General features: G+C 41.4%; 1 protein-coding gene across 2 annotated transcripts in view; it reads right to left on the reverse strand.

Annotated features, from left to right (window-relative positions):
- HIBCH (3-hydroxyisobutyryl-CoA hydrolase) overlaps positions 1-16,763 on the reverse strand; it is a 141,603-nt gene that overhangs the window by 40,856 nt on the left and 83,984 nt on the right. For both annotated transcript variants that reach the window (XM_055398642.2, XM_055398641.2), the window contains exons 7-8: positions 15,013-15,091; positions 1,288-1,433 (exon numbers count right to left, since the gene is read on the reverse strand). In XM_055398642.2, the coding sequence (XP_055254617.2) occupies positions 1,288-1,433; positions 15,013-15,091 (225 nt within the window). The remainder of the gene's footprint in view (positions 1-1,287; positions 1,434-15,012; positions 15,092-16,763) is intronic.

Consider the following 16,763-nt stretch of genomic DNA (forward strand, 5'->3'; position numbering starts at 1 on the left):
CCCACACAGGTTCTTCTGCTCTCCCACTGACCCTAACAGGACTGTGCTGTGCAGTAAACCCCTTCTCCATCAAGCGCTCTGTGGTTAACGGACCTCATTTAATAATCATTAAGGCCAGGTGATCTCCATGCTCTGTTAACTCCCCAGACGATGATGAAGACTCTCACTAACATATCCTCAGTGCCCAAGAGATGTCATGGAATTCACGTGTGTGTGCTAAGTTGCTCCAGTCGTGTCTGACTCTTTGCAACCCTACAGACTGTAGTCTACCAGGCTCCTCTGTCCATGGGATTCTCCAGGCAAGAATACTGGAGTGGGTTGCCATGCCCTCCTCCAAGGGATGTTGCCAACTCAGGGACCAAACCCACATCTTACATCTCCTTCAATGGCAGGCAGGTTCTTTACCACTAGCACCACCTGGGAAGCCCACCATGGAATTCCCCAGGCAAGAATACTAGAGTGGGTAGCCATTTCCTTCTCCAGGGGATCTTTCCAACCCAAGGATAGGACCTGTGTCTCCTGCATGGCAGGCAGATTCTTTATCATCTAAGCCACCAGGAAAGCCCAGAAATGAATTCAATTCAGTTCAGTCGCCCAGTCGTGACCAACTCTTTGAGACCCCATGAATCACAGCACACCAGGCCTCCCTGTCCATCACCAACTCCCAGAGTTCACTCAAAACTCATGTCCATCCAGTCGGTGATGCCATCCAGCCATCTCATTCTCTGTCGTCCCCTTCTCCTCCTGCCCCCCATACCCCCCAGCATCATAGTCTTTTCCGGTGAGTCAACTCTTCGCATGAGGTGGCCAAAGTATTGGAGTTTCAGCTTTAGTATCAGTCCTTCCAATGAACATTAAGAGTTGATTTCCTTTAGGACTGACTTGTTTGATCTCCTCTGCTATCCAAGGGACTCTCAAGAGTCTTCTCCAGTAACATCAATTCTTCAGCATTCAGCCTTCTTCTTTTATAAATTCAGATTTTTATATATTAGACTTTCTTAAAATATTATTTTTTTTACACAGACTATACTTATTCATTAAAAGATACTCACTGGAGGTACCAGGCAAAACAGCCCTGGATCTAGATATAATTATCTCCATTTTGCATACGAGAAAACTGAGGATTGAAGAGCTTAAGCACCTTCCCCAAGGTCACACAGCTTTACAGGCAGATGCAGGATTCAGACCCATGTTTGCCAAAAGCCTGTTTAACCAAACACTTATACCACCTCCCCACGCAATATAAGTTATTCCAACAACACGAAGTGCAGCCATCCAAGTAATTACCTTTTCAAAATCTACAAAGTGTGTAGCGATTCCTGCTGTGTACACATCTCTTCCTTTCAGCCTGAATCCTGTTAACGCGAGGAAGTACCCAAGTTTCCCTTGAAGTCGTGGCAAGAAATAACCTCCACCCACATCAGGGAATAGCCCTGTAATTAAAAACAAGAGATAATTATTCAAATGAAAGAGAGAACTGCAGCTGTTCTCAGTTCAGTTCAGTTCAGTCGCTCAGTCGTGTCCGACTCTCCGTGACCCCATGAATCACAGCACGCCAGGCCTCCCTGTCTATCACCAACTCCCGGATTTCACTCAAACTCATGTCCGTCGAGTCGGTGATGCATCTAGCCATTTCATTCTCTGTCATCCCCTTCTCCTCCTGCCCCCAATCCCTCCCAGCATCAGAGTCTTTTCCAGTGAGTCAACTCGTCGCATGAGGTGGCCAAAGTATTGGAGTTTCAGCTTTAGCATCAGTCCCTCCAAGAGCCATTCTTCTCTGGAGTCTGAATCTATATTAGAAATATTATTACTATACCATGGTACTATAACAACACATACAACACAATATCACAAAAGACTTGCTATAAGTTGTGCTAACTTAATTGGGATATCTTTCAAATTTTTCATGTTTCATTTCTATAGAAGACAATAAAGGATTTGATGACACAATGAGACGCCGGCCCCGGCAGCGCAGACGCGGGGGACGCCGGCCATGCAAAGAGGCGCCTCCAAGAGGAGCTACCCCACGGCTGAGGCCAGGGCCGGCGGCCGAGAGGAGCTACCCCACGTCCAATAGGCGGTGCGCAGGAGGGCTGAGAGGAGCTACTCCACGTTCAAGGTCAGGAGGGGCGGCCTTGAGGAGATACCCCTCGTCCAAGGTAAGGTACAGCGGCTGCGCTTTCTTGGAGCAGCTGTGAAGAGATATCCCACACCCAAGGTAAGAGAAATCCAAATAAGATGGTAGGTATTGAAGGGGGCATCAGAGGGCAGACACACTGAAATCATAATCACAGGAAACTAGTCGATCTGATCACATGGACCACAGCCGAATGTGGTCCACTGGAGAAGGGAATGGCAAACCACTTCAGTATACTTGCCTTGAGAACCCCATGAACAGTAACAAAGGGCAAAATGATAGGATTATGAATGAGGAATTCCCCAGGTCGGTAGGTGCCCAGTATGCTACTGGAGATCAGTGGAGAAATAACTCTAGAAGGATTGAAGGGATGGAGCAAAAGCAAAACCAATACCCAGTTGTGGATGTGACCAGTGATAGAAGCAAGGTCCGGTGCTGTAAAGAGCAATATTGCATAGGAACCTGGAATGTTAGGTCCATGAATCAAGGCAAATTGGAAGTGGTCAAACAGGAGATGGCAAGAGTGAACATAGACATTCTAGGAATCACTGAATTAAAATGGACTGGAATGGGTGAATTTAACTCAGATGACCATTATATCTACTACTGTGGGCAGGAATCCCTTAGAAGAAATGGAGTAGCCATCATGGTCAACAAAAGAGTCCAAAATGCAGTACTTGGATGCAATCTTAAAAACAACAGAATGATTTCTGTTCGTTTCCAAGGCAAACCATTCAATATTACAGTAATCCAGGCCTATGCCCCAACCAGTAACGCTGAAGAAGCCGAAGTTGAACGGTTCTATGAAGACCTACAAGACCTTTTAGAACTAACACCCAAAAAAGATGTCCTTTTCATTCTAGGGGACTGGAATGCAAAAGTACGAAGTCAAGAAACACCTGGAGTAACAGGCAAATTTGGCCTTGGAGCACAGAAAGAAGCAGGGCAAAGGCTAATAGAGTTTTGTCATGAGAACACACTGGTCATAGCAAACACCCTCTTCCAACAACACAAAAGAAGACTCTACACATGGACATCACCAGATGGTCAACACCAAAATCTGATTGATTATATTCTTTGCAGCCGAAGATGGAGAAGCTCTATACAGTTAGCAAAAACAAGACCAGGAGCTGACTGTGGCTCAGATCATGAACTCCTTATTGCCAAATTCAGACTTAAATTGAAGAAAGTAGGGAAAACCACTAGAATATTCAGATATGACCTAAATCAAATCCCTTACGATTATACAGTGGAAGTGAGAAATAGATTTAAGGGACTAGATCTGATAGATAGAGTGCCTGATGAACTCTGGACGGAGGTTCGTGACATTGTACTGGAGACAGGGACCAAGACCATCCCCATGGAAAAGAAATGCAAAAAAGCAAAATGGCTGTCTGAGGAGGCCTTACAAATAGCTGTGAAAAGAAGAGAAGCAAAAAGCAAAGGAGAAAAGGAAAGATATAAGCATCTGAATGCAGAGTTCCAAAGAAGAGCAAGGAGAGATAAGAAAGCCTTCCTCAGCAATCAATGCAAAGAAATACAGGAAAACAACAGACTAGGAAAAACGAGATCTCTTTAAGAAAATTAGAGATTCCAAGGGAACATTTCATGCAAAGATGGGCTCGATAAAGGACAGAAATGGTATGGACCTAACAGAAGCAGAAGATATTAAGAAGAGGTGGCAGGAATACACAGAAGAACTGTACAAAAAAGATCTTCACGACCAAGATAGTCATGATAACGTGATCACTGACCTAGAGCCAGACATCTTGGAATGTGAACTCAAGTGGGCCTTAGAAAGCATCACTACAAACAAAGCTAGTGGAGCTGATGGAATTCCAATTGAGCTATTTCAAATCTTGAAAAATGATGCTGTGAAAGTGATGCACTCAATATGCCAGCAAATTTGGAAAACTCAGCAGTGGCCACAGGACTGGAAAAGGTCAGTCTTCATTCCAATCCCAAAGAAAGGCAATGCCAAAGAATGCTCAAACTACCACACAATTGCCCTCATCTCACACACTAGTAAAGTCATGCTCAAAATTCTCCAAGCCAGGCTCAGCAATATGTGAACCGTGAACTCCCAGATGTTCAAGTAGGTTTTAGAAAAGGCAGACGAACCAGAGATCAAATTGCCAACATCCGCTGGATCATGGAGAAAGCAAGAGACTTCCAGAAAAACATCTGTTTCTGCTTCAATGACTATGCCAAAGCTTTTGACTGTGTGGATCACAATAAACTGTGGAAAATTCTTCAAGAGATGGGAATAGCAGACCACCTGACCTGCCTCTTGAGAAACCTGTATGCAGGTCTGGAAGCAACAGTCAGAACTGTACATGGAACAACAGACTGGTTCCAAATAGGAAAAGGAGTACGTCAAGGCTGTATATTGTCACCTTGCTTATTTAACTTATATGAAGAGTACATCATGAGGAATGCTGGGCTGGAAGAAACACAAGCTGGAATCAAAATTGCTGGGAGAAATATCAATAACCTCAGATATGCAGATGATACCACCCTTATGGCAGAAAGTGAAGAGGAACTAAAAAGCCTCTTGATGAAAGTGAAAGAGGTGAGTGAAAAGGTTGCCTTGAAGCTGGCATCTGGTCCCATCACTTCATGGGAAATAGATGGAAAAACAGTGGAAACAGTGTCAGACTTTATTTTTTCGGGCTCCAAAATCACTGCAGATGCTGATTGCAGCCATGAAATTAAAAGACGCTTACTCCTTGCAAGGAAAGTTATGACCAACCTTGATAGTATATTAAAAAGCAGAGACATTCCTTTGCCAACAAAGGTCCGTCTAGTCAAGGCTATGGTTTTTCCCGTGGTCATGTATGGATGTGAGAGTTGGACTGTGAAGAAAGCTGATCGCCGAAGAATTGATGCTTTTGAACTGTGGTGTTGGAGAAGACTCTTGAGAGTCCCTTGGACTGCAAGGAGATCCACCCAGTCCATTCTAAAGGAGATCAGTCCTGGGTTTTCATTGGAAGGACTGATGCTAAAGCTGCAACTGCAATACTTTGGCTACCTCATGAGACGAGTTGACTCACTGGAAAAGACTCTGATGCTGGGAAAGGTTGGGGGCGGGAGGAGAAGTGGACGCCCGAGAATGAGATGGCTGGATGGCATCACCGACTCGATGGACATGAGTTTGAGTGAACTCCGGGAGTTGGTGATGGACAGGGAGGCCTGGCGTGCTGTGATTCATGGGGTCGTGGAGAGTCAAACACGACTGAGCGACTGAACTTGAACTCAACCTGATAAATATTACCTAAATTTCTTATCTCAACTACTACTTTTTAAGAATCTCCAATGGAGGTAAAGACTGAAAACAAATATTTCTTGTCCAAATGATTAGCACAGAAAAAAATGTAATCTGTGGCTATTATGTGATGAATTATTATTTCCATTTAATCAATTTCTAAACAAATATCTAATATTCAAGATACTTAAAGTGATGTGATAACCATTAGTTCTAGTAAATGTACAAGTTTATACTTAATCATCAGAACTTGCACCTATTCTTTTCTTAATCATGAGTATTTTTAAAATTCCCTTATTCTCTCTACTGGCGACAACTAAAAACAGCAGATATGTAAATACTTGTCAATATACTACTTTTTGGTGTTTGAGAGCTTCTTAAACAAGTTTGACTCTCTAGGTTTAAAAGCTATCTATTTCAAAATCGCTTCAATTAATTAAGCTGAGATAAAAATACAAGCATTCAAATTCTTTTCAGGTCCACCTGCCAAAAAGTTCCTAGACTTGAAAGAATCAGTGGCATGTTACTGTAAATAGAAATATCTCTTAACATCTCCAACAACACAGGTGTAAAGTTGAATTCATAATCCCTGCCCACCCCTGCCAACACCGTCATCTGGTGTCACCCACCCCAATAAAGGGTACAACTACCCAGACTCAGACCCCCTCCTGTCCCACCCCCTAACCCTCCATCAACAACTAGGATCTGCTGCTTCCTCCTTTAGACAGTTCTCTACACAACAGTGATCTTTTTAATAACACAAGTCTTTTTGTAATGTTGTCTAATTGAGTTATTTAAATTATCTTAATAACACAAATTTTGATGAGTCTTGAATTCTATTGCTTAAAAGTCTTCCATGACTGCCCATTTCTTTTAGATTAAAACTGACACCTTTATCAGTCTTCAAGACCCCTTACCACTTTCTCAATTACATCTCTTACCACTCACTGACTATACCCCAGGCACTGTGGTCATCTTTCTGTTCCTCAATGTTCATTCCTACTTACCCCTGAACTTCAGGCGCACTCTGTCCAAGCGAAAACACCTCTACCCTGAAGCACTCTGGCCTGTTCCAGCCCCACGTTCTCCCTTCGCCCCTGCCTCAGGGGCCGCTGCCTTCCAGTGCCCCTGCTGCTTCACTCCCCTCGGGCCTGCACATGCTGCTGTACCTTGGCCTCATCTTAGACGATCCACTCGCCACTACACAGGTTTCCTTAGCTCTGACAGCTTTAGATAACATCGATGTGATGGACTGAATTGTCTCCCAAATTGTGTCCCAAAATCTTAAGCTGAAGTCCTAGCCCCACAATGTGACAATTTGGAGAAGGGGACTCTAAAGAGGTAACCAAGATTAAATGATGTTTTATGGGTGGGGCCTTATCTACCAGGACTGGTGTCTTTATAAGAAGAGGAAAGACTCTAAGACAAAGGGCCATGTGAGGACACAGTGAGAAGGCAGCTCTCTACAAGTCTAGGAGACAGGCCTGGGGTGAAACCAAATCTGCCAATACTTTGATGCAGGACTTCCCGTCTCCAGTGGGAGGAATAAGTGGGAGAAATAAATGTTGTTTAAGCTATCCAGTCTTGGATTTTGCTATGGCAGCCAAATACAGACCCAAATCTATCTATCTAGTTATGATTTTTTCTCCTGGATATGAACTCTCATATCTGCATTTAAGCACTCAGATAATAAACATCCCAGATATAAGATGGCAAACATAAGCCTTGAGTCACATTCTTCCAACCACATTGCTCCTTCTCTAGTGGCCTTACAGCCATCTAGCAGCACTAGCTAAACACCTTGGAGTTATCCTGGAATGCGAAGTCAAGTGGGCCTTAGGAAGCATCACTATGAACAAAGCTAGTGGAGGTGATAGAATTGCAGCGGAAGTATTTCAAATCCTAAAAGATGATGCTGTGAAAGTGCTGAACTCAATAACCAGCAAATTTGAAAAACTCAGCAGTGGCCACAGGACTGGAAAAGGTCAGTTTCACTCCAATCCCAAAGAAAGGCAATGCCAAAAAATGCTCAAACTACCACACAATTGCACTCATCTAACACGCCAGCAAAGTAATGCTCAAAATTCTCCAAGTCAGGCTTCAATAGTACATGACCGTGAACTTCCACATGTTCAAGCTGGATTTAGAAAAAGCAGAGGAACCGGAGATCAAATTGCCAACATCCGCTGGATCATCAAAAAAGCAAGAGAGTTCCAGAAAAACATCTACTTCTGTTTTACTGACTACGCCAAAGCCTTTGACTGTGTGGATCACACCAAACTGTGGAAAATCCTTAAAGAGATGGGAATACCAGACCACTTGACCTGCCTCCTGAGAAATCTGTATGCAGGTCAAGAAGCAACAGTTAGAAATGGACATGGAATAACAGACTGGTTGCAAATCGGGAAAGGAGTACATCAAGGCTGTATATTGTCACCCTGTTTATTTAACTTCTATGCACAGTACATCATGAGAAATGCTGAGTTGGATGGAGCACACGCTGGAATCAAGATTGCCAGGAGAAATACCAGTAACCTCAGGTATGCAGATGACACCACCCTTATGGCAGAAAGTAAAGAGAAACTAAAGAGCCTCTGGATGAAAGTGAAAGAGGATAGTGAAATAGTTGGCTTAAAGCTCAACATTCAGAAAACTAAGATCATGGCATCTGGTCCCATCACTTCATGGCAGATAGATGGGGAAAGAGTGGAAACAGTGGCTGATTTTATTTTCTTGGGCTCCAAAATCACTACAGAGTGTGACTGCAGCCCCTTGGAAGAAAAGTTATGACCAACCTAGACAGCATATTTAAAAACAGAGACACTATTTTGCCAACAAAGGTCCATCTAGTCAAAGTTATGGTTTCTCTAGTAGTCACTTATGGATGTGAGAGTTGGACTATAAAGAAAGCTGAGCACTGAAGAATTGATGCTTTTGAACTGAAGACTCTTGAGAGTCCCTTGGACTGCAAGGAGATCCAACCAGTCCATCCTAAAGGAAATCAGTCCTAAATATTCACTGGAAGGACTGATGCTGAAGCTGAAACTCCAATACTTTGGCCACCTGATGTGAAGAACTGACTCATTTGAAAAGATCCTGATGCTGGGAAAGATTGAGGGAGGGAGGAGAAGGGGACGACAGAGGATGAGATGGCTGGATGGCATCACCGACTCGACGGACATGAGTTTGAGTGAACTCCAGGAGTTGGTGATGGACAGGGAGGCCTGGCGTGTCCAGTCCATGGGGTCACAAAGAGCCAGACACGACCTTATGACTGAATTGAACTGAAGCTAAAATAGCAATCCGGGAGAATTATATGTTGAGTAAGACGCAGTAAGAGGGACCAAATTTACTCTTCTACCTGAAATAAGTATAGAAAATAACCTCAGTATACGAAATTAAGTTTTCAACATACTGGGTCACCAAGTAGTAAAGGAAAGTGACCTCTGAAATATCTGAAAACAAGTGAGATAAACCCTACTTAAAAGCTTCCTTGGTGGCTCACTAGTAAAGGACCCACCTGTCAATGCAGGAGACACGAGTTCAACCCCTGGGTCCGGCAGATACCCTAGAGAAGGAAATGGTAACCCACTCCAGTATTCTTGCCTGGGAAATCCCATGGACAGAGGAGCCTGGTGGGCTATATAGTCCATGAGGTCTCAAAGAGTCAGACATGATGAAGAGACTAAACAACAAACCCTACAAAAGCTCCAGCTTAATGCCTGGAGAGAATGTCCAGGCCCCAAAAGCCCTTGATTTGAGGGGAATGTAGCTAAAAATTCAGGGAGACAGAGGCAGAAAGAACTCCCAGAACAGCGTACCAGAGAGGAGAGAGCTGCACAGAGAGAAAACACTGGAGGTCTGCAGAGTGTCTCCCTTAAGTCCCCGGCTTGGTACTGACAAATACATGTGTTCAGTGAAGAAACTGTGAGGTTAAGGAAAAGAACCACAAGGAAGGATTATAGAGAACAGTACTGGGAACCTACACAGGGCTGAGAATAGTACGTGTTCAAACCAACCAGACCATGAAAGCTCAGGATTCATGGAGGCACCGAGTAGAACGCAAAGAAGGGTCTTGCTTCAGTAGTAGGAAATAATTAGCCTTAGTCTGAGCATTACTCCAATCCTACATTAAAAACAAACAAACAAACAAAAAACCTAAAAGACTTGAACAAACTATTTCCAAGTAATTTAACCTCATCCCAGAAGCAAGGTAAAAAACATTTACAAGAATGCAGATCTTCCTCAACTTACATTGGGATTGTGTGTAAGGGTTGCGAAGTCACTTCAGTGGTGTCCGATGCTGTGTGACCCCATAGATGGAAGCCCACCAGGCTCCCTCGTCCCTGGGATTCTCCAGGCAAGAACACTGGAGTGGGTTGCCATTTCCTTCTCCAATGTGTGAAAGTGAAAAGTGAAAGTGAAGTTGCTCAGTCGCGTCCAACCCTTAGCGACCCCACGGACTGCAGCCTACCAGGCTCCTCCATCCATGGGATTTTCCAAGCAAGAGTACTGGAGTGGCTTGCCCTTGCCTTCTCCAGTGTGTAAGGGTTACATTCTGATAAATCCATCATAAATTGAAAATACAACAAGTCAAAAATTCATTTAATACACCTAATCTATCAAAAAATCATAGCTTAGCCTCAGTTCAGTTCAGTTCAGTCGCTCAGTCAGTTTAGTTCAGTTCAGTTCAGTTCAGTCGCTCCAAGGGACCCTCAAGAGTCTTCTCCAAAACCACAGTTCAAAAGCATTAATTCTTCTGCCTAGCCTACCTTAAATGTGCTCAGAACACTCATATTAGCCTACAGTTGGGCAAAATCATCTAACACAAGGCTTATTTTATAATAAAATATTGAATATCTCATACAATTTATTGAATATTACACTGAAAGTGAAAAACAAAATGGTTCTAAGTACCAGATATTTATCTTAGTGATTAGATGACTGCCTAAGAGGTATGGGTTGCTGCTACTTCCCAGCATCACAAGACTATGGTACCAGATATGGCCAGCCAAGGAAAAGGTCAAAATTCAAAGAACAGTTTCTACTGCATGTATATTGCTTTGGCACCATTGTAAAGTCATAAGTCAGACCATCATAAGTTAGGAATCATCTATATAAAAGTAGCCCGCACCCAACAAAGTAAAGCTTACAACGTCTAAAATCCAATAAAAAATACCAGGTATCTAAAACCAGGAAGATGTTACCCATAACGACATGATATAACAATCAAAATTGACTCAGAACTGACATATACATGAGAATTAGCAAACAAGGAGATCAACACAGTTATAATAAACATATAACTTATGTTCAAGAAGCTAAAAACAAAAAAAATATTTTTAAAAAACACCCACATGAAAACTAAGATGAATGTATAAGCTTAAAAAATACCTAAATGGGATTAAGAGCAATTTTAACTTTGTAAAAGAAAGGATTAGTGAACTTAAAGATACAGGAATAGCAAGTATCACGACTTAATGAAGGAACAACAAGGTGAAAAAAAGAAAATTTTAAAAATGAACAATGCGTGAGTGAGCCTCATCAAAGTCTAAATGGAGTTCCTGAAAAGGAAACGGTAGAACACAGAAATATTCGAAGAAATAATGCCAAACTTTCCAAATCTGAAAGAAACGATAAACCTAACTAGACAAACAAACACAAGCATTAAAAGCATACACACACAGACATAAGAAACATGAGGAAAGCTGCACAAAGGACATCACAATCAGATGGTCAACAGAGAATCCTAAGAGCAGCCAGAGAAAGCAAAAAGCAAAAAAAAAAAAAAACAACACAGAGGAACCAAGGCAAGGGGAAGATCGCATTTAAGCGTCAGAACAGAATTCTGTACCTGACCTCAGGTTTAACCTTAGCGGACTAGAGAAAGAGGTGAAACTGAAAGCAGAAGGAAGCGATAAATATCAGAGCAGAGATCAATAAAATAGAGAACAAATAAAACAACAAAAAAATCTTGAGATCAATAAAATTAACAAAACTCTAATTAGATTGATCAGAAAAAAACAGAAGACACAATTACTGATCTCAAGAATGAGAGACCCAGACACTGGTTCTACAGATACTGAAAAGATAACAAGGAAATTAACTTTATGCTAGTAAGTGGACAGACTCTTTAAAAGACTCAAATGACCAAATCTTGTGCAAGAAAAAATAGACAACTTGAATATTCTACATCTATTAAAGATTTTTAATTTGTAGCTAAAAACCTTACCAGGCCTAGAAAAGGAAACTCCGAGCCTTGATGGCTTCACTGGTGAATTCTACCAAACCAGTGGGGAAAAAAAATAAAAAGAACCATTTCTACAAAAACTTTTCAAGAAATGAAGCCAGCATTATCCTTTACCAAAATGAAGCAAGCATGTTACCAGAAAACTACAGACAATATCCCTCATGAACACAGATGAAAAAATTCCAAGTAAACTTTCAGTGAACCAAACCCACCAACATATAAAAAGTAGAACACATCATACTAGAGTGAGATTTATTCCAGCATGCAGAGTCAGTTTAATGTTGAAAAACAATCAAGCAACTTACCATGAACAAGAAACTAAAGAAAAACTAAACACTAAAAAAAAAAAAAACCCAAAAAAACAGTGGTCATATGAACAGAAGCAGGAAAAAAAAAGACAAAATCTAAAATCCTTTCCTAATAAAAACCCTCAGAAAACAAGCAATAGAAGGAAAGTTCCTCATCCTCATAAAGGGCATCTATGAGAAACCTATACCTAAACCCACTCCAGTGTTCTTGCCTGGAGAATCCCAGGGATGGGGGAGCCTGGTGGGATGCCATCTCTGGGCTCACACAGAGTCAGACACAACTGAAGTGATGCAGCAGCAGCAACATTATACTTAATCGGTGAAGGACTGAATGTTTGAAGGTCCAGTCTCAACATATCTGTTCAACATTGTATTGGAGGTTCTACCAGCAGAATTAGACAAGAAAAAATTAAAAGTATCCAGCTGGGAAAGAAAAAAGTAAAACATACTTTACTTGTAAAGAACATAACTATATTTAGAAAATCCAATTCAATCTACAAAATATCTACTAGAACTAATAAGTGAATTTATCAAGTTTGCAGGATACAAAGTGGTGGCAGTGGTGGTGTAGTTGCTAAGTCATGTCCTACTCTTGCGACCTCATGGACTGTAGCCTTCCAGGCTCTTCTGTCCATGGAGATTCTCTGGACAAGAATATTGGAGTGGGTTGCCTTTTCCTTCTCCCAGGATACCAAGTACAAAAGTCAATTTCTATATATCGACAACTAACAATCAGAACTAGATTTTTAAAATATCATTTATAATATCATTGAACAATATTGAAGTCTTAAGGAAATATCTGACAAAGGATGTATAAGAAATGGAAAACTACAAAATTTGGCTTCAAGAAATTAAAGAAGATCTAAATAAATGGAAAGATATACCTTGCTCACAAGTTTAAAGACTCAATATTGTTAAGATGTCAATTCTCCCTAAATTGATAGATCCTAGACAAGCCAAATGACGAGCCACTCCAGTACTCTTGCCTAGAAAATCCCATGGATGGAGGAGCCTGGTAGGCTGCAGTCCATGGGGTCGCTACGAGTCAGACATGACTGAGCAACTTCACTTTCCCTTTTCACTTTCACACATTGGAGAAGGAAATGGCAACCCACTCCAGTGTTCTTGCCTGGAGAATCCCAGGGACAGGGGAGGCTGGTGGGCTGCCGTCTATGGGGTCACACAGAGTCGGACATGACTGAAGTGACTTAGCAGCTTAGCAGCAGACAAGCCAAATAAAAATTCTAATAGGTTTTCTTGTTGAAACTTACAAAACCACTCTGTTAGGTAGTTAGAATAGGAAACAGGAGTCCAAAATGGTGGTGGCTAAAAGACAAGGAAGGGAAAAGCCCACGAAAATAGAACAAAGGAAGGTCAAAGGAAGGTCCAAGGGCCAGAGTGAGGGCCTCAGGTAGAACAAACAGCACTCTTGGCTAGCCCAATTTACATAGGGCAGGTCCAGGGGGAAGAAAACACATATAAAAAGAGGAGCCAAAGGGCTAGGTCTCTCTCTCTCCCGCACGCTGGCACGCTCCCCCACTCTCTTCTCTTCGTGTCCTGGGGTCGGCACGCCCTCACGCCTTGAGGATGGATTTTCCTGCTATTTTCTAAATAAAATAGAGCTGTAACACGGAGCTGCAACACTGATCTGTCTAAGAGCAATAACACGGTCTTTCCAAGACCCAAGAGCTGTGACACGTTGAGGGCTTTAATGTCCATCACTCCAAATCTTTGTTGTGATGAGACAGAACCGAGGAGAATACACTCGCCTGACAACTCTAAAATTCATATAGAAATACAAATGATCTGTATAGCCAAAACAATTTGGGAGGGGGAAAAACAGAACAAAATTAGAGGATTATCATTACTTGATCAGGACTTATTGTAAAGCAACAGTAATCAAAACAGCAGGGCATTGGCACCACGATCGGCACTTACAAAGGCATAAAGGCAATCAGTGGAGAAAAGTAGCTTTTTCCAAAAAATTATGTGGGAGTGATTTAATCTCCATAAGCAAATAATAAACTTTGATCTATACCTTTGACCCACACCTCACACCACATAAAAAGTTAATTCCAAATGGAGACTAGATATGAATGCAAGAATATTTCCTCTAATAATTTTTTATCTAAAATTAAATATAATTGAAAGAGACACATGTACTCCAATGTTCATCACAGAACTGTTTATAATAGCGAGGACATGGAAGCAACCTAGATGTCCATCTGCAGACGAATGAATAAGAAAGCTTTGGTACATATACACGATGGAATGCATTTGAATCAATTCTAATGAGGTGGATGAAACTGGAGCCTATTATTCAGAGTGAAGTAAGCCAGAAAGAAAAACACCAATACAGTATACTAACGCATATATATGGAATTTAGAAAGATGATAACCATAACGCTGTATACGAGACAGCAAAAGAGACACAGGTGTATAGAATAGTCTTTTGGACTCTGTGGGAGAGGGTGAGGGTGGCATGATTTGGGAGAATAGCATGTATATTATCATATGTGAGACAAATCACCAGTCCAGGTTCGACGCGTGATACAGGATGCTCAGGGCTGGTGCACGGGGATGACCCAGAGGGAGGATAAGGGGAGGAGGGAGGTGGGAGGGGGGTTCAAGAAGGAGAACTCATGTACACCCGGGGTGGACTCATGTCAATGTATGGCAAAACCAACCAATATAATATTGTAAAATAATTAGCCTCCAATTAAAAAAATTAATTAAAAAATAAATAAATATATGTACAGCAGAACTTAGCACAGCATTGTAAATCAACTACACTTCAATAAGAATAAATAAAATCGACTACAGTGTGCCAGTGTTTCCAGTTAAATATGCTTGCTTTTGTGTTTTCAGATAAAACTATGAACTAATATAAACTCTCAGGTCTCTTCCTAGAATAATTTTGTTTTAAAAGTCCTTTCATTGCTGTAGCTCACACAAAATTCCATCAATTCCTTCAATAACAATGTAATCTGAAATGTATCAAAATGTGATAATTCTAAAAGTAATTATTGTGGTGGTTTTTGTTTTAGTTTACCTATTGCTGTTTCTGGCATTGCAAAAACAGACTTTTCGGTAGCCACTCGGAATTGCCCATGAACTGAGACACCGACTCCCTAGGAAAAAGGCAAAAAAATCAGTTAAAAATAATGTGGTGGTAAAAAAAAAAAAAAAAATTAAACTCTCACATTTATAAACATTAAAAGCCAAGTAAGTTATCCCTATATATTATATATAAAGATATACATAATATGTATTATATATAACTCCTCATAAAGCATATCTTTAAAGGAAATTTCAAGGGGACAGATGAGAGGGAAAACCTAAACCGCACAACTTCAGAACTTACTAAGCAAAAAGATACATGGGTATCCCTGATACATGGAACAGATGTGTTTTAGCAGCAAGCCACCTTTCATCAGTGTCCTGGGTTATGCTTCGTGTCCTCTCCCCCAGTTCCTTCTCATTTCAAAGTAGACTCAGCAGTACAGAGTACTGACTATTCCCAGAACCACTGGCTGTTCTCAGTGGAACGAATCATCAAAAAAGCATAACGAAGCTATTCTAGCAAATTTCAGTGGCCTTAAATAGAATATTCACACATTTTATTTATTCACATTATTCCATCAAATTAAATTAGCAACATTGTTCTCAGACACACCACTTAGGAACTGTTTAACTCTTAAAATTGGTTAGTAAGTAAAAGTTTTACAAAATAAAAAGATTTGGCTGAAATTCTTTTCTGATTTGATAAATACACTGAAAAGGACAAACTTGAGACATCTCTGAATAAACAGACATATCTGAATAAAATGAGAGGTATACATGTGATTACAAAGAATCCAAGTTTGTATCAATGCTCACATTGTGACATACGTGTCCTATGTTATGTTCTTTCCACAATATTCAAAACATCTACTCATTCTTAATCCTTTTGAACCAGTGAATTCTATCTTTGGCTTCCCTGGTGGCTCAGATGGTAAAGTATCTGCCTGCAGTGTGGGAGACCTGGGTTCGATCCCTGGGTTGGGAAGATGCCCTGAAGGAAGGGAACAGCTATCCACTCCAGTATTCTGGAGAGTGGAGCCTGGCAGGCTACAGTTCATGGGGTCACAAAGAGTTGGACATGAATGAAGCAAATTGGCACGCACACATGCACTAGTTTTATTAATAATTTTTTGTATTATTGTAAGAACCCATGCCTCACATTCTACTCTGCACTTTTGTTTATCACAATGTTTTTGTTGTCATTTAGTCGCTCAGTCGTGTCCAGCTCTTTGCAACCCCATGGACTGCAGCATGTCAGGCTTCCCTGTCCTTCACTATCTCCCAGGGTTTGTTCAAACTCATGTTCATTAAGTTGATGATGCCATCCAACCATCTCACCTTCTGTCATCCTCTTCTCCTTCTGCCCTCAATCTTTCCCAGCATCAGGGTTTTTTGAATGAGTCAGCTCTTCGCATCAGTTGACCAAAGTGTTGGAGCTTCAGCTTCAGCATCAGTCCTCCCAGTGAATATTCAGGGATGCTTTCCTTTAGGGTTGACTGGTTTGATCTCCTTGCTGTCCAAGGGATTTTCAAGAGTCTCCTCCAGCACCACAGTTTGAAAGCATCAATTCTTCGGTGCTCAACTTTCTTTATGGTCCAACTCTCACATCCACACATGACTACTGGAAAAAACACAGCTTTGACTATACGGACCTTTGTCGACAAAGTGAAGTCTCTGCTGTTCAATATGCTGTCTAGGTGTTCTTGCCTGGAGAATCCCAGGGACGGGGGAGCTTGGTGG

The sequence above is a fragment of the Moschus berezovskii genome, chromosome 2, assembly GCF_049115385.1.
Source record: "Moschus berezovskii isolate FMDL1 chromosome 2, NW_MosBer_1.0, whole genome shotgun sequence".
Taxonomy (NCBI): domain Eukaryota; kingdom Metazoa; phylum Chordata; class Mammalia; order Artiodactyla; family Moschidae; genus Moschus; species Moschus berezovskii.